This window comes from Strongylocentrotus purpuratus, unplaced genomic scaffold (assembly GCF_000002235.5).
Source record: "Strongylocentrotus purpuratus isolate Spur 01 unplaced genomic scaffold, Spur_5.0 spur5_scaffold_17, whole genome shotgun sequence".
Classification (NCBI taxonomy): domain Eukaryota; kingdom Metazoa; phylum Echinodermata; class Echinoidea; order Camarodonta; family Strongylocentrotidae; genus Strongylocentrotus; species Strongylocentrotus purpuratus.
Window position 1 is genome coordinate 22,700,650 of NW_022145602.1, and position 19,757 is coordinate 22,720,406.

General features: G+C 34.7%; 1 protein-coding gene across 1 annotated transcript; it reads left to right on the plus strand.

Moving 5' to 3' along the window:
• Nucleotides 1-227: 227 nt before the first annotated feature.
• On the plus strand, nt 228-17,379 carry LOC753884 (complement C2). The gene is made up of 6 exons (XM_030987926.1): nt 228-250; nt 12,030-12,212; nt 12,730-12,921; nt 13,635-13,820; nt 14,624-14,774; nt 15,299-17,379. Exons 2-6 carry the CDS (start codon nt 12,071-12,073, stop codon nt 15,489-15,491), a joined length of 864 nt encoding a protein of 287 aa, XP_030843786.1. The 5' UTR covers nt 228-250; nt 12,030-12,070; the 3' UTR covers nt 15,492-17,379.
• The last annotated feature ends 2,378 nt before the right edge of the window (nt 17,380-19,757 follow it).

A 19,757-nucleotide genomic window follows, 5' to 3' on the forward strand; every position in this document is an offset into this window, starting at 1 on the left:
AAGGTACACGTCAAGCTGATACATGGCAGTTGGCGTAGACTGTATACATATTATAATTGGTCTGCATATCATCATTAAGCACACATTTGTCGTTAAACTGTGCCGATATTAATGGGATACCTTTGACCTTGACAGCACGCTCAGTATGACTAGATTGTCTAAGCTTGTTCTTTGAATTGTGGACGCGGAATCTGCTCATTTTATTCACAGACAACCAAATACCAACTGTTCGTCGGATGCCACAAACCAGGTGAGGCGTTTGGATTACTGCCACTTCTCTTCAACGGCATGGACGGCAGTTGATATACACCCCCCCCCCCCCTTCCAGTGAACTATGAACTTGTTCAGTAACTTTTCAATTCATTGAACCCTTTACTGCACTGTGTTCAAATCCACATTCGTATCAACCAAGCAGTCTTGCAGATCTATGGTAAATCTTGGATACCCTAGCTTGATCAACCTTTAGTTAGTTCACAGGGCACAAAGTACTGTAGGGTGTGCTGAACAATTATTTATGGTTGTGAATGTAATGAAAGGAATAAATATCGCATTGAGTGTCAATTATTTGGATTTAGTAAGAGAGAAATCAATAATCGCGAGAAAAAAAAACGTCAAGGTGATGCATTCTTTCTGTTGCCGATCCCCAACCCTGCGATTGTCAGAGACTTCTGCGACTCTGCATATTGCAGCCTCTATTTACCAATCCCGGAGGAGCATATATTTATAGCTAATAGCCTTTCTTTACGGCCGCGCACATGCCTTTCTCACCGGGCAAGTATTTAGCACTTTCCTGAAGAGGAGCAATGCAGATAAAATGACGTGTTCAAAGACATAAACAAAAATGAGCCAATACTCATATCCACGACTTCGTAACTTCAATCAACGTCAATTAATTAAAACACTCAACTATGACACAAATATTATACTGTCATTACAATACATGTGAACAAAATGTTGCATTACAAAAGCTTTGGCAGTTAGATATTAGATAAGGTGTTATTATAAACTTAGTAACAAGCTTTTAAACGAAGTATGATCATAATATTTATATCATGGCTTTGAACATGAAATCATCCGGCTTTTATGCAATAAATCTGTTTATATCACCTTTTCTTTGTAAGAAGTACACCTTTCCCTATTAACAAATACCTCTTTTCTACTTGGATAAGTGCACCTTTTTCCCATGTGCCCCATTTTCCTTTGTAATAAGTGCCCCTTTTTCTAATGATAAGTGCCCCCATTAAAACGAAGAGCCCCTTCCCCTTTTTTGGTTAGCCCTTTTATTAAATCTCTAATAAGTGTCCCGTATATTTTTAAAATGTGCCTTTTTTTCTTTTTAATAAAAACCACTTCCCCCCTAAATGCCCTATTCAAATCTGATCGGTGCCCCTTTTCTTTCAACAAGTGCATTTTCCTTTGCCATAAGTGTCCCTTTCCGGTGTGATACATGAACCTTGTCACGTCTGATAATTTTCTCTTTAACATCGATACGTGACCCTTTTCCTTTCGAATAAGGGAAATATTCCTTTTTCATAAACTCCCCTGTTCACCTGTCTTAAATGTACCTATACAAATATGATGGCTACTGTGATGTACTGGGCAAGTGCTCCTTTTTCCTAATAAATCTCTTATCCCTTTCGATAAGTGTACCTTTTCCTCTCATAATTGAACGTGCCCCTAATTTAAAGCGACTAAGAGCAATTTCCCCCAAAAGCTGGCTCGTTACGCTCACTCGCATAAATCTTATAAATGATTTGATTATGTTACTAATCAAAGGTATTTTCACTTTTTCGTTGTGAGACTGTGCTTATATTCCCATTAGGATTGGGGTTTTCTTCTTTATAAGATGTATTTTTTCGCATTGCAACCCTCACAAATAAACATTTTTCCTCACTCGCTTCGCTCCCTCGCGAAAGAATATTCGGACACTAGACCAACTGCAAAGTTAATGCTTAAGCAAAATCTTGTATGATGTGTGTACACCAAATGTATAAACATTTGTTTATTTTCGCTATGAGATTTCACTTTGTAGGTGCCTTGTTTTTTTCTTCAGAAAGGGCCTATTTTGTGTTAGTTCCCCCCCCCCCCCCCCCCCCCCCATTTAGAAGTGGCTCCGTCGCACCTGGAGATACCAACTAAAAGACTAAGCAAAACAATAGTGGTGAACGGACAAACATGAAACGTGTCAACCATCTCGAAGTACCTTGCGCGTGGTCACTGATAAGTTGCAGAGGGGAGCCAATCGGTTAGATACATGGTCATGCATTGCCGTAAAGAAGAAGTCACTCCTAATAAAGATGAGAGAATCGTGTTAATTCGATCATTGTGCGATTGGTAAAAGGTTTTTCACTGTTTAAAATCTAATCCCCGATTTGATACATATTATTAGCCATTGTGGGTTCTACTATGTTCTTTAAGGTGTTTGTGTATATTTTGTGTTGCTCTTTATAATCCGCTCTTCATTTGTTGCAAACTGGTGTCCATGTAAATGGGTTGCCGATTTGCTCTTGTATCGCCGGCACGAACTGAACATCAATCACCGTTAACATGTCGACAATCGATTAACGATTAGGAAGTCTTCTGCCGACGGAGGATTTCAGTGCGAACTTTACCACCATCAGCCTATTAGATTACCTAGAAATACCAGTCACTAATCCTTTCCCTTTGTTTCCCCATATACCTACTGCCTTCTCTCTGCCATTAACTTGCAGCGTTGTTATCATATTTGTAGCTTAAAGCACTAGCTTTTTAACCCCAACCCACCTGTCCTTTTTCACGACAATGGTTATCATTATTTGATCAATTCATAATATCTGCTTTTTATTCAGTGCAATCCATTTATATTTGTCTTTTAAAGAACTGTAAAAAGCAACACAAAGTAATATATATATATATATATATATATATATATATATATATATATAACTGAAGTCACACCTCATCTAAAATGATATATTGACTAATAATGAGCGATAATCTTCGTATGCATGTTTCAATCAGTGATAATACTCTTCCCATTGTAAGAACATTGGCCATTGATCTCCGACTAGTTATTTATAATCTCCGATCAATTTCTGAAGAAATAAATGCCCATTCAACAAAACATCGTAGAGTGGTCGCAAATTAGTTAACGAAACCCTCTGATGATCAGACAATTTTCGTACAACTTTACGCAACCAATCGCGAATGCCTTTCCACCAATCGGCAATTGATCGCCCACTATTAATTCTCGTGATGAGTGCAGCATTGTTTGGTTGTCAAAAGTCGGCAATGAGCTTAAGGCAACCAGTGAAGTTTGCAGGCACAGTCTCAACTTTGTCATTTTATTACAATTCGAGAAGACTTAAACGAATCCTACCTCCGTCTGTAAACAGCTGTGTCAGTTAAATTACAGAGCGGTATGTTAGATGCATCATTCTCACAGTTAAGATACTGTTACTCACAGTTATTGACCAGGGTTTGTCTCATCAGGTATTCGTCTCATTCGTGGATCTGATTTATATGCAGGCGAGGTACAGGTCAAACTAGTGGGTGGCAGTTGGGTTCTACTGTATGATTTGTATAAATGATTAAGCCTTTAGTAATGACCAACATATATTCAACTTGGTAATATCAAATATTGGTGGGATGTCTATGAATATGGCAGCAGGACTAGTATGACATAAATGACAAGCTGTTATTACAGATTATTACGCAACAAAAGCTGCTCGTTTGATTCAGTGTCAGAGAGATACCAAGCATTTATCGAATGCCACAAAGCAGGTGAGGCGTTTGACTCTTCATATTGATAGGACCTAGGAAACATGACGTGAGCCAAATAACTATACAAACCCTAAGTTAAAGGTACACCCATTCTATTTGACGTAAAAACATGTTTAAAAACAACAAAATGGGGTTCTACTGCGGACCAAAGGTCTGTTTTATAAATCTTGCTATCAATTACGGATTCCAGTCATTGGAATAAACTCCTGAAATACTGGCATTTGCTGCAAACAAATTTGTTTAAATATACCATCTGTTACCAGCTGTTATCAATAAATTACAATCTATGAAAGAGGACCCTGGTGTTGATCATTTCGGCATAATTGTAAAGTACATCTCTAACTGTAGACTTTTTGATGAATCCTTAATACAGTTTAGGATAACGCGTAGCCGATTCATTTAAAAAGGTATTTTGATGATTTTTTAGTTTCCTTTTTTATTTGGCCTCTGTAATGGGATTTGTGTTCTGGTTTTCATGACCCTCGTTTTCAGTTGTTTAAAGGGGACCCTCAATGGTTTTGGACACAGTTTCAATCAAGAAAGATAATTTCCTTTTTTACCAATGTTGGTTGAAGCCATCTATGTGTTGATGTCATTTCAGAGAAGAGATAAGACTGGAACTTATGCTTGAAATGTACTTGCAATGCTCTTCATATCGATGGGCGTGAGGAGACCTGTTACGATTTAATGAATGTAAGGAGTTGTAAAACTCGAACGAATATTTGCTTTACGGTTCCTTCAACTTTCGCGTCATTCGATCTTTGAAACCGTCTACTTTGGAAAAAAAGGCGTGATAGTGTATGAGGCTTCTGTACATTTTACACTCTTCCACTCCTAACAAACTTTTACTTTTTGCATTTTAAATGGCCTTTTCTATTTCCCTTTTTTGGTCACTTTCAATTTATATTATAAGTCTGTGTTGCTGTATCGTTTGCTGTTGCTGAAATCTTAAATTGCCTTGAAGACTATACAGCACGTTTTACAGTATTAACATACTGACCAGGGTTTATTTCATCTGGTATTCGTCTCATACTCGAATCTGATTTATATGCAGGCGAGGTACGGGTCAAACTAGTGGGTGGCAGTTGGGTTCTACTGTATGATTTGTATAATTGGTTTGACCTATAATAATAACCAACATATCTTCAATTTTGGTGATATCAAATATTGGTGGGATGTCTATGACTATGGCAGCGCGGCTAGTATGACACAAATAACGAGCTGTAATTACAGATTGTTACACAACAAAAGCTGTTCGTTTTCTTCAGTGTCACTGAGATACCAAGCATTTATCGAATGCCACAAACCAGGTGAGGCGTTTGACTCTTCATGTTGATAGGACTTAATAACTATACAAACCTTAATTTAAAAGTACGCTTATTCTGTTTGACGTTAAAACCTGCTTATAAACAACAAAATTGGGTTCTCTATTGCAAGCAAAAGGTCTGTTTTTATAAATCTTGCTATCAATATTGGGTGTCAGTTATTGGTATAAACTTCTGAAATATTGGCATTTGATTTGCTGCGAACACATTTGTTTGAATATATCATCTGCTACCAACTGTTATACGAACAAATCAATCTATGAAAGAGAACCCTAGTGTCGATCATTTAGGCATGATTGTAAAGTACATCTCAACCGTCCACTTTTCTAGGTGCATCCTTAATATTACAGTTTAGGATAACGCGTAGTCGATCCATTTTAAAAGGTGATTTGTTGTTTTTATTGTTTTTCTTTTTTATTTGGCGTCTATTTTCGGATTTGTGTCGGGCCGCATGACCTTTGTTATCAGTTGTATCGGGACATTGCATGGTTTTGGCCACAGTTTCAATTAAGTTTATTTTCATTTTTACCAATGTTGGTGATAGTGCTCTTTCTGTTGATGTCATCGCAGAGAAGAGATAGGAATTGAACTTATTCTTGAAATGTACTTGCAATACTCTTCATATATGGATAGGCGTGAGGAGACCTATTACGATTTAATGACTTTTGAAGCCGTATACTTTGGAAGAGGGCATGATAATTTACAAGGCTTCCGAACATTTCATACTCTTCCATTCCCAACAAACTTTGACTGTTTACATTTTAAATGGCCTTTTCTATTTTCTTTTTTGATCACTTTCAATTGCTATAACAATTGTGTGTTGCTGGATCGTTTGCTGTTGGTGAAATGTTAAATTGCCTTAAAGATTATAGAGCACGTTTAAGAGGATTCAAATAGTTTTCAAATTATAGTAGGGCTTTCTTGACAAAATAACATGACTACCATTGATCTTCGTTGTAATCCCTCCATCCTTATCTATGGGATTTATAACAACAACCAGAAAGAAGAAAAAAAGGCTGTTTTGAATTGAAGTACTGAAGGAACAAGGCACTTTCCATAAAGCTATGATTTGACAAATCATTTCATGCAAAAAAAGAAATTGTTCGTACTTATAGTATTTATCAATGTGTCACGTGACGAAAACTCGATAACTCAGCAAAGTTTGCTTTTTACGATGCAAACAATCGGCGAAACTTCGGAGAGCGTTAAAAACACACACTCCATAGGTGGGGTTTTCGATTTCGATTTCTTGCGACTGGCAGTAGTTGCTATGCAACTATTTGCGAAACACAGGAATTTGAGACAATCCGACGATTTTTAGTTGCAGTGTAAATGCAGCTCGAGTTTAGTAGACGATACCCAACTGCCGGACTGTGTTCAGCTAAAGTAATACACAGTGAACAGGTAAGAAACTGATAAGGTATGGCTTGACTGTCTTTAAGGAGGTCAATCTTATACACCAATTCAACTCTGATTGAGATTAACAACAAAGTGTTAATTTGTATGTAAATACTAGATAAGACCTAGATCTACTCCATGCACACGAGACATGAAGATGCCCATCTAGATGCATAGTCTTTAGATGTGAATTAGATCTAGATCTCTTTTAGACAAAAGTTAGTTATATAGGGTCTAGGTTTTAAGTGTTAGCCTTACTAAATGAGTCTTCTACAATCTTTATTTATTAGAGATATTTGCATGTCCAAAATAGTTACCTTTTAAGTCCAAAAGAGATTAAAACCGTAGACAACCACGGACTTTGATCTAAAGCAAGGCTCTCTAATACTTATATCCCTCAAAATATTAAAAATTCAGGTTTACTTTCTTTGTGTTAAGTCCCAAAATATATCATTTTGACTGCGCGCGCAAGCAAGACTTTGTATACAGAAGATCCAGTTAGTGATAAGCTATTAGCACTCACATATGTATATAGCAAGAAAACAAATTTTCTACGAACTTTGAATTCTATGACCACCTTAATTAATCTTCAAGACTCAAATGAACTTGAAGTCTTCAAAAATAATACAAACTTCAGTTCTAGGAAGAGAGTAACCTTAGAGCTAGGAATACTTTTCAATTCTTAGAGACCTTTACCAGATTATATCAAACGTTATTTCTCATCGTATCATCGTATCGTTAATTTATCACATTTTAAAACTTCATATCAAAAGAGAGTAGGTTAAATTTGTATATTGCTTTATCGATGAGTTTAGGGCTTTTCCCCTTATTTATGGGTTAGGGTTAGGGATAAATTAAATACTTATATTCTATCTAGGCTTCTTCTTCGGGAGTTGCTGAGTGTATTCGACCCAAGTAGACTTTAGGCTACACATCTACATAAAAGGCATGTATCATAGCTTTCAGCTAGTATTAAATAACATAAGATGAAAGCAGGATGCAAGATTTGCATAGAGGATATATAATACATATAACTCCAATCCCCGATTTTTCACTGGCTTTCAATTGCACAACAAATTAAATCTAAGATCCTGCTCCTAACATTCAAAGCTTTTTAACATGTTCTAGCTCCGGCAAGCTTCACTGCTTTATTTTCTCCCGCTTTGTTCACTTCTTCCCTTAGACTAACATCCACGTCCCATGCACGCCTTGAACAGACGCCAGGACCCCGCCCATGCACTCGATATGGAGACCACGCCTTCTCTTAGAATCGCACCAAAACTCGGGAATAATCTACCTACTGACGTCCGGGATGCCCATTCCCTTAACTCATTTCACTGTACAGTGAATTTAATACTTTCTCGTCCGACTTTACCTCTCTGTGCAAAGTGATATTAAATGCTCCATTATATTAATCTTATTAATGCATCCTTATTGTAAAGTAGTTTGTAGATCTTCTTTATTATGTCATTCTTTTTAAAGTATATTTTGTGTATCTTAGAACAAAATGTATTATTATAGCTATTATGAAGAATGGAATACATACCATACCAAATTATCATTATTAGTAGTAGTTATTGTAGTAGTAGTAGTAGTAGTAGTAGTAGTAGTAGTAGTAGTAGTAGTAGAAGTATGTAAAGGGCAATGTAACTCATTATGTACCGCGCTATATAATTATTGTGAAGTAATGCTCTTGTAATAAAGTATACTTTCATTGAACTCGAACAGTTCGGATCATCCTTTTACATTTGAAAAAAAATAGGACAATATGTTAATTATGTTTACAATCCTACATTAGCTATTTTTCCACGCTGTCCGCCAGGTTTTCGAATTTAGATAAAAAAACATCTGTGATATCAAAGGGTGAAATGCAGGGTACTGCATCGACTAAAATATTATTTGTGTGTATAAAATTAAATTTAACAAAAACACCAAACATTATGCAATGCAACTAGAGGATCTGAAATGAATATGGGTCAGTATCAAGATTGTATGAATCGATAGCTACACAGTAAAAACGCTGCTTAAAAAAGTGATGTTCACTTACAGTTGTACACTATCTTAAACAACAGTTGAACAAATAGAAACAATGTTGCTCGAAACGAAAGTAATTTTGTTAAACATTCGCTGTTTAAAATTTAATGACTGCTTTATTTACTATACGAGAGCTTTTAGACAGTGTTGTTTACATATGACGTCATGTGTCACGTGCCAGTAAAGTGCGCGTTGGCTAAAAGATTTGTTTCAAATCATGGCCAGCCAAGCTGTAGACGTGTCGTGGATGAGTGGAAACGTCGCCGGACTGTCGATCACAAGGTCCACGGTTCGAGTCCCGCCGCGGAACTAATGTCCTATGGCAGCCTAGCATAGCCGGGTAATGTTGGAGCGCCTTGAGGACCTTGCAAGGTCGATACGTGCGCTATATAAGAATCCAATATTATTATTATTATTTAACAACAGCTCCTTTTTAAACAACTTTCTTTAAACAACCCAGTTGGTGTAAACAACCCCCACTGAACAACAGCTCCTTTTTAAACAACTTTCTTTAAACAACCCAGTTGGTGTAAACAACCCCCACTGAACAACAGCTCCGTTTTAAACAACCGTCTTTAAACAACACCAGTTGTTTAAATTGTGATTTTAAACAAGTTGTTCAAAATGTTGATCAACTAAGTGTTTAAACTTTAAACAACTCGAGTTGCTTAACATTTTAAACAACTCTTAGATCAGGTCACCCGTTAATCAACAGTTGTTTAAACTTTTAAACAACATGTTCACTAAATTTTTAACTGTGTACCGAAAAATGGATAAATGACATAAATGTTGTAGATATTTGTCTTTTACAATCCGCGTAATTCTTATTAAAAAGGGACACCTTTGGCTGAATTGTTCCAGGTAAATTATAAGATACGCATTTGTAATAAGAAGAAAATGTATTCCAGTCACATATTTGAACAGTTAAAGAGCTAAAACAGAAAAAAATCTTCTGTCCTTTTTCAATGCACAACCACCTTTAATGTTATTTTCACTCAAAGTGTTTCGTTGTGATATAAAGTCTTCAGAAGCCATCGACTAGGCAACATAGTCACTATTGCCTATTAATGTGGTGCTTAATAAGAACACACATTTGGGACTTAATACATTGATTTTTCGTTTGTTTTTAGTTATAATTATCCACCGGTTATTTGAGTATATGGAATGTATGGAATGTATAATTTGTAACGAAGTCGATACTAACCATGGCCCAAGAAATGATGGGGATTTCTGATCGTGAGCTTCGCGTAACCATTGTTTATTATACGCTTGTACAAAATACTATTGGACCATCTTCGGCGTGTTGTCTGGTTTTCGCGTGTTTGTTCCTGGAGAGTCTTCGGACGCGCGGGTTTGGCTGCCTATGCCAGATATTTGTGTTTCTTTTGTCGGGGCTTGTTCGGTGCGCAATATTTTATGTCGGACAGACCTTAAGCTTGTTCGACCTGGCAACGGCAGACTCATGTACGCTGAATGGGCCTTGGCGGGGGTGACCGGGGGATCTGGCGCGGGCGGATGGGTTCCCACGTCTCTGGTCTCTGTTGGAGCGGACATGTGCAGAATTTGATGCACGTTGTTGATGGTCCATTATTTAATTTATACTGGGAATCTCGCTCAACAAGCCTAGATTTTCTAAGATTCCCTTTTCCCCTCTCAGTTAAATCAAGCAATATAAAATATTTTGTCTAATTCTCAAACTTAAATGTACTCTGTAAACTTATTAGATTACTAACATACTTGTCAGTATGTCGTTACTTTTATAATTCATTTGTTCTATTATATATTGTATTACTGTATGGTTTATATATGTCAATTAATTTGTAGATATTTGAGTGGAAAATAAATCAAATCAAATCAAATCAAATCAAAAAGTTGTAATAATTACATTATTATTATTATTAAAAAAAAAAAAATTCTCCATATTTTTCCCTCCACAGGGATTTTATTGATTTTCATTTGAAACACATACAAAAATACATATTCAAGGTAATTTACATAATAACATGAATAAAATAAAATTGGCTTTTCAAGATACAAGTATTGTTGAGTTAACAGAAAACTAACAAATCAATATTTCATTTCTAACACTCATGGAAAGAAAAAAAAATACAGAAAAAATATCATTTTAAGTAAACAAATTCCTGAATTGAAACCATTTTCTTGTGAATTTATTATTTCTACAATTCGAATTTGCAATATATTTTTCGTTTTTGAAGTAATTTATAATCGAAACTCTAATACTATCAAAGTCGGGCAATTGTTTCTTTATTTTGCAAGTATACACCATATGTCGCACCACAATCAGTATACAATTCAATGCATAATTATTTGAACCTTTTAAACCAAATAATTTATCTTGTAATGAAAATGTTAATTTATTTCCGGTTCCAGTATTAATCCAGTGTTCTAACCTACCCCAAATATTTTTAACATGCGTACAATCACATAACAAATGTATTACTGTTTCAATCTGTTCATTACAAAATGTACATTATTATTAAAATGTAAGAAAAAGTCCGATGTAACTATGAGACATAATAAAGTTTTCCATTTTAAACTCATAGTCGTGTTAAAGTCTGATGATATCTCTGTACGTTTCTATAAAAGGATATGATTGACTTGGTAAATGTTTTACATTTTATATCTACAGATTTATTTTTGTTCTGCCTTTCTTGCCGAATTTCTTTCTTATCTTCTTCTCACTCTAGAATTGAAGCATAGGGTTGTCTAATTTTTTATTTGTTTGAAGCCTTGGTTTAAACAAAACGTTGATATTGCTCAGCATATTGTGATTATCAAATGTTCAAAAATCGTGAACAGAATAAAAAAAATAAAGAAGTTGATTACTTTGTTGACACGATCTTAAAATGCAATATCAATCGAGAGGTTTCGATATTAGAGTATTGATCTTTTAATTTAAATTATATTTACCTTAGTTCTTATTTTTTCGAAATAAATTTCAATCTCTTGATGCGCTTTTTAATTTGTATCTCAATGCTGATATGGATCTTCTAAAAATATGAATGCAAAAACATGTTGTCCGGATATGAAAGTTCAATTATGCAATGTTCTTTATTCGTGTCAAAGTTAATTTTCTTTTTGAGCAGTTTTGTCTGTTTCGCTACTCTTTACATGTCATGTTTCCCCGCTACAAACTCATACTAACATGCTTGCACTCCCACAGCCTATTTCTGTTACAGCCTTTCCAAGCTTTGAATGAATTATTGCTTGTCTTCTCACTTTTCGTTTTTTATTTTTTTCATAATAATAATAATAATCATCTTCATAACCACGATGTATCTTTTTAATGATGAACATAACCTTCTTGACTTCAATTTACTTCATAGCAATGAACCCCTGATGTACATATTTTAGATGATAGTTTTTAAGGACACGTCTTTGTTATATTTATGTCTATACACCTATATTACGCATACATTTATTTACATTAAATTTAATGGCGTAAATTGTCAAAATCACTTTATTCTATCAATTTGTTTGTTCTTTCAGGTTCAATAAAATGTGGGGCTCCCTATATTCCTCATCATGCCATGGTGGAAGATCTCCGTCTGAATTACAACTTTGGCGACAGTGTGAATGTGACGTGTAATACCAGTGATGCTTTCTTCCCCCTTCAATGTCATAACAAAGGATTGTGGAGCGGGCCGCTTGCGTCTTGTCCCGAACCAAAGAGTAATGTTTCCTCTTAGTTCCTGTAAAAATATGATAAAAGCTGATTCTTTTTTCAAAGGAAATATTTCAGAAATGAATCATTAATCATTTAGTACCATTTTTAGAACATCAAAACCACAGCGTTTCATAACTTTTCGTCAAATCCCTTGTATTGATGAATATAAATTTGACCTGCCATATTGATCCATATGATCATATCCGTAAGTTGTGTGGAATTTAATCATTATTTTTTTTTCTTTTTTTTCACTACGTTTATGTTTTGCTGTCATGCACTCTAAAAGGCTCGAATTTCCCTTTCAATGTACAATCGCTATGTCAATATTTTGCCAGTGTGTTTTATACAAAAAACTCTACAACAGTCGTAAAAGTATTCGTGAGAGAGATTCCAATCTCCTTTTTTTTATACTCTTGTTATCAATTGTTTAAACATTGATTTATCTTTAAAAAAAAATAGCGCGATATGCACATTCTAAAAATTCCTCAAATATTTATCACCGCTTTTCATTTGTCCTCGCAGGTGCTCCATCAGTTGACTCTTGCACTGCCCCAGCAGTGCCAATTGATTCAACCATTCAGAATCTTCGTCTCTCATACAAAGACGGTGACAGGATGAACGTGACATGTAACGAGGGTTCTGATTGGTTCCCCGTGACATGTGAGGATGGAATATGGACAGGCCAAAACATAGTGTGCCCTGTCCCTGCCATAGGTATGCCAAACATACATTAAAATAACCATGACGGAATAAAAGCTACCGGTCGTATTTAAATTTTGTTACGATCAACATATAAATGTTTCGTGATATAGGGGTTCATCAATTTGACTTTTAATCAAAGGTTTGAGGGATCGAATGCCTTCCCGCTACTGATGTCATTTTACACACATCTATGCACATTTGCCTTTCTCTGAACATGTATATTTAAGTGCGTGACAATTACTGGGGCAACACGAATTCAAATAAGAAGACTCAATTATTATTTATTTTTAACAACATTGATTAATAATAAATCGGTATTTAAGTGCTTACAATAAATTCACACTAGAATGCAAGGTGATGTGACAATTTTATTTAACATTTCATATAAAGATTTAAAGCGCCCTTTAAAAAAGCCGATGCTGTCGTGTCTGATGCTGTGCGGGGGGAAGGGGGTGGGGTGTAGGATAGTTTGTTCAACCCATGATGAGAGTCGCTTCGTTTTCGATCGAAACATAGTTTAATTCTTAATACCCAAAGATGTGCGCTTTATTGGCAAGTCATAGCGCTTGCAAGAGGCTTCCCTGAAAATTTACTGTGCTGTAATGAATGTTAAGCCTTCGAAAAAGTTTTTGATTTTGAATATTCTCCACCTTTCTTTGTTTGTACAAGTAAACTATAATCGCGATAAATCAGTTTGTTCTCATTTAAAAATACTTCATTTGCAGAATGCAATCAACCAATCATCTCTGTCGACGCATACATTGGCAATGTTAAGCCTCGCTACAAGAATGGTGACGAAGTGAACATCACATGTAACGACGAATCTGATTCTTTCATTTGGTATTGTCAGCGAGATGGCTTGTGGCGTGGGCCTACCTTCGAATGTTCTCGTACTCATCCACTGCCTGAAGGTAACTATGCACTTAAACATATCTGATAAAACAGGATAATGTGGTAACACACTATGACACGATCTGGTATAATTTCACATCATATAACAAATTATAAAGTAAACAATCTATCCTCTGAATGTGAAGTAATACTAGATATATGTCATTTAGAAACTGCGCCTTTTACATATAACATCAAGCTCTGTGACCAAAATGTCTCTCCACCTGAACAAATGAATAGGTAGACTTCCCGCAAGCTCTTTCCCACAATTCTTATTTCAAAGATCAAATAAAGCATGATGAATTACAAGACCCACAAGCATATTTACATGAGATGTAAAAGAAACGAAAAGTAAAAAACGGAAAAGGATACTGCTTTACAAATTAAGCTCATCTCTTTGCATATTATGAATATTTGTGGAACAATTTACCTAATTGCGCTTATATTAATACCGTTTATAGTTTACAACCCGGATTATTCTATACATATGTTTTGTTCTTGCCCACCTTGTTTTTATAATAATTGTTATCTTTAAACAAATATATATTTTTCATACGGGACGCTAAAATTATGTACCGGATTTTGCTGCATGTTCGGTAAAAAAGTAAAGATAACTGAAATAAAAATACAGAAACAAATGTAAATGGAAATAGGAGTATAAATACGAATGCAAATAACAAATGAAAATAAGAAAAACAAAATATAATTACCAGCTCGAATATGAATGCGAGTACAAATCCAAATGCTAAATTTGACTACAAAGATATATCTTAATAAAAAAAAAATCGGTCTTTGTTGATAACCAAATAACTTGTATTTTCAGGGCAACAACCTCCATTTCCAGGGCGCTTTACAAGGCCTATTACTGAGCATGATGGAAGGGATTACTTTATCACCGGTCTTCTGGTTACAGCTGTCATCTTATTCATCCTTGTTCTGATGTGTATGGCTGTGTTTGTTATCTTCATGAGAAAGTAAGTAAATATTGTCATTATTGTTTTTTATTTTTGCAAAATAATGTTTATTGTATCAAGGCCGTAATTAACAAAATACTTGTTCCACGCGTTTCGTCACAACCAGGCAATGGGATGGTTTCATGATATCATTATTTTCATTATACATTATACATATTGAAGACAAACAAAAGTATTTAACCACTAATGAACTCCGCTGTAAGAAGAATCTTCACTATCTTTGTTCAGTCAGATAGTTTGAGAAATAATGTTGAAATATTCAGGCAGTTTCTTTCTGTGATACGGTAAAGATAAATTGTTAAAAAAAAGACAAAAGTGTTAAATTGGAAAAAAAATCAATAAATGCTTATAAACTTCGCAGAGCCTAAGATTCGGTTAGAACAGAAACAAAATGGTCATGCAATGCAACACTTGCATAAATAAATCGGACGTTCATACTTCTAAATAAAACAATCGAACTAAAATCAGAATAAAACCTGATTCCAATACAATATTTTTTTGAATTTCATTTTATAATCAAACAGTCGTGGGTACGATTTAGTAACGTCATCGAAAGACGCTCTTCAAGATGAGAATGGATCTAGAGGACCTCTTCCTGACGTTCCTGAAGGATATGCTAACTACGTTGCTGGTGAACAGTCACTCTATGTCGAACCATATCTCAAACAAAATGGAGATCACATTCCAGCCTATGAAGTCTACGAAAAACCAGTTTGATTAATTTATCCTCGACAACGTAAACAGCTTATCACTATCAGTGTTAGATTCAGCTTGCTTTTTCCTGTTTTGTACCAATCATGTTAATATTTGTTTTTGTTTAGTTGTAAACAATGTTCAGTTGAACATGGAACATGCATCATCGCCTAATAATATTTGTATTGAATTTCAGTTGTGACAATGTTAATGTTATTTTATCGTCAAATGTATGGAGTTCTTACACGCAGTTATTCCCTTCTACTTACTAAATTAAACGTTTATTCAATATATAGAAATAACAAACAATTCCTCCCCCCCCCCCCGATAAGGCATTATTATTGTCTTAAATTCACCACTGATTTGTGTTACAGTAAAATGTATGTTTATTAGCGTTCTTGTTTTATTTCTAAATATTTCAAGTAAGAATATGAAAAGGACAATTTTTTCTCGCGTACCAAATGTTAAATATTGAGATTAATTTAAGACGAGGTTAAACCCTTATCGCTTTACATACAATAGATATCAAATTTGTACAGTATGATTCTACATGCATTTGTTCATAATGTGAATTTTTTTCTGTCTTCAACTTACATGTTCTGATTATTATCAAAGTGTACGGTATTCAGCTCATTGATTACTTTAATACACATGAAATTCATTAATACCAAAAGAGATATCTGCAATAAAAATAAACAAAACGAAACAAAACTTAGGTCTACTACTTTCATTGCTTTAAATTCATTTTTTTCGAATTCAATTTCGATTTCAATTTTCATTTTAGTCAGTTCATCTAGCTATACATTTGTGTAACTTTCACTAGTAAAATCTGAATGTTTTTTTTACCGCCATTGTAAATTTGATGCGTTCTTTGTTTTTCGTAAAACAAGAATTGTAGGCCTGGTTGAAATAACGCTTTTGTTAATTTGTGTGAAATAAAACCTTTAATATGTCATATTCTCAAGAAAAAGGAATCCATACAGATAGCTTGTTCACATGTTGTTGTTTTTTTAAGCGTCATTAGCGTATTGTTAACATCATGGAATTGTAACCCTATCAGTTATAACCTACTATTAAGAAGAATCAGTGTTGTCTCTGTATTTTTTATGTTGATTTTTATGTAAATAAATGTCAATCAAGCTTGACAAAAGATGTGCTATTATAAGGAGGTGAAAAATTAAATATGACTGTATACATATCCGGAATAGATCGGAACTAATTTTGTGGACAAAACTACCTTGCATTTTTTTCTTCTGACTCGTTAAATATGAAGCATACATACATCAAATAACAATGACGATGAAGGTGGTGATAAAGATAATGATAATGATGATGATAATGAAACTAATACTGTTAATAATGATGGCAATCATAATAAAAAATAATGATAATAATTATGATAATGATACTAAATCTTTTAATGACGACGTTAATTTTAATAGCAATAGTGATAATACAAAAAATAAAACAGCGTCGATCACAATGTCCTCATTTGTATAACGTTGTGTATAATCAAACGCAGTTCGTTCATAAATGGTTTAGTTAATAAAAAAGGGAAAACAGGAATTCTAAAAATCATGAAAAGAATGATGATATTAATTAAAACAATAATGATAAATTATAATAATACACACTGTTACTTATTTTAATGAGCATAATGAAAACAATTATGATAATAATGATACAAAAAATAATAATAAAAATACGAATACGAAGAATTGAAGAGGACTGAGAACATTTAATAAGAAAGTGGTGTATCTAACGATGTTCGGCTTTTTATTCGTTATACCGATATATTATAATCTATACTCAGACTTGCACTTCTTATGCTACGGAAATGTTATAATGTAATATTGTGTTGTGAATCTACACAGAGTGGTATGAAAATAAACTACTTACGTTAGCATAACATTTTTGTATATGAATTTTATTTCCTGTAACTGATTTCGTATGTAACCACCCTAAATATGTTGAGATAATAATTATCATGCGCACTCCAATAGTTTCATCCTCCTTTGCCTTCTGTGGGGTTGAGTTAAGAATACCCTATAATCGATTTGAATGAAATATATACCTAAGATATCAGAGACTGCATTTCTTGTATATAATAATTATTTAAATTGGTTATTATATTTTTTTTTTATCATATCATATTTTATATCATATAGGGGAGATAAATGAACAAAATTACAATAATAGGTTTCAGGCAAAATAATTTATTTCCGTTGTTAGCCAGTCATTTTTATCAAAGTAAACTGTTACCATTCATATAACAAAAAATAGTCACTTCTCTTTTTTCTACAATGGCACTTTTACGCTGTCGACAATGATAATAGCACATTCAATAAAATAAAGTACCAAGTGAAGTGGGCATTAAGCTCATGTACGGACCTGATCGGTATTCAGGCTGGGTCCAGGTCAAGCTTACAAGTGGCAGTAGAAATAATCTGATCCCATAAGTCACCGACTTCACACTTTATGATTAATATTACGCCAAATATTTAACACTTCCGATTGTGGATGATTGACCATGGCACTATTGCATCGTCCATAACCTGTTCTTAGATGGATGAGGCTTAGCTAAGAAAGCCAAGTTAGAACTGGATGCGAGGGACTCCCTTGGGCTGGGGAATAGTTTATGTGGAGTGTTTTGGAGGGGTTTGACCACTAAGTCATCCTTTGGCTGTGAAAGCCATACAAACAATATGACAGCAGGGCACTCATTAAGGTTTGCTTTGCAGCTCATAACATCACTTCATATGTCATGTTTTCTGAAGCTAGAAGCCTTTTATATGGAACTTAAATTCTGAATATTATTCAATATTGATATGGGCTAGATGGAACAGAAGCCAGGTCGTTGTCCCACTGCCCCAATCTGAAAAAAAACGTTGATCTGAAATGCGTTTGTTTGTACCTTAGCTCATAATCTCGTAAATTTCGAAATAAATAAAATAAAGTACCAAGTGAAGCGGGCATTAAGCTCATCTACGGACCTGATCGGTATTCAGGCTAGGTCCAGGTCAAGCTTACAAGTGGCAGTAGAAATAATCTGATCCCATAAGTCACCGACTTCACACTTTATGATTAATATTACGCCAAACAATATTCTTTTTCTCCTTATCCGGTCACTACATAAGTCCAGCCCAGTGCTCCACACCGGCTCTGGCATGGCAGTTCAAGGCTTTCAGGTGATCTGGAAGGAGTGGGCAGACTTGCAGGTGTTCCATTGTCTGTTTCTGGCCGCGTTAAAATGCAATATCCGTAACCAGTTCATAGGCGGTTGAGGCTTAGCCAAGAAGGCCAAGTTGAAGCTGGAAGCGAGGGACTCCCTTGGGCTGAAGAATAGTATAGGTGGAGTGTTTTGGAGGTGGTTTGACCACTAAGTCATCCTTTGGTTGTGAAAGCCATACAAACAATATGACATCAGGGCACTCACTAAGGTTTGCTTCTGAAAACATCACTTCATATGCCATGTTTTCAGAAGCTAGAAACCTATTATATGACTCTTAAATTCTGAATATTATTCAGTATTAATATGGCCTGTATGGGAGAGCAGCTGCATGGTTGTTTCACTGCACCGAATTCCCGAATCTTTAGGCACTTACAATTTAAACAAATGTTATTTGAAATGTGTATGGCTTATGCCTTAGCTCGTAATCTCTGAAATTTTGAACATGAATATACAGAGAACAAATTAATTGAATTTCAATAATTAACACAATTCTTATGTTAACATGAACATTTAAATATGTTCCAATGTTTAATATAATTCAAATTTAACACGGACATTTGATCCTGCATGTTAAACTCATTCAATTTTAAAATAAAGTGTGTTTACGGCTCGTACACGGACCTGATCAGTACACAGGCTGGGTAGAGGTCAAAAAGGCAAATGGCGCTTTAAAAAAATGGAGAACGCCAATATAAGACCAACTTAAATGTTACGTTGTTCTACTCAATAATATTGTTCACCTGCTAGCACACATTCTCATTCGCTCTCAAATTTCTTTCTTTCTCTGACGAAACAACATATACCATGATGGCATTTAACGTGTGTGGTATTTAAGTTGAAGGAATACAATTCAATAAACACTTATCTGTGTAAGAACGAGCAGTACGCAGCTCCTTTACCTCATCATTGACATAAGTAGATTGAAGTAGGTTTGCCCACCTAACTCCCTACAATTATGAACCAAGTAAACATTTTTTTTTCTTCTAAATTTCGTGTGAAATCGAATTAAGGCGTAGATGAAGATTACTTGGTATCTATTCTCAATTGCGAGATCGATT

Excerpts from the sequence above, each read along its gene's own strand:
- LOC753884 (XM_030987926.1), top strand. The coding sequence starts at position 12,071 with ATGGTGGAAGATCTCCGTCTGAATTACAACTTTGGCGACAGTGTGAAT. Across the intron at positions 13,821-14,623 it reads TACTCATCCACTGCCTGAAG|GGCAACAACCTCCATTTCCA; the intron begins GTAACTATGCAC and ends TTGTATTTTCAG. Across the intron at positions 14,775-15,298 it reads TTTGTTATCTTCATGAGAAA|TCGTGGGTACGATTTAGTAA; the intron begins GTAAGTAAATAT and ends ATAATCAAACAG.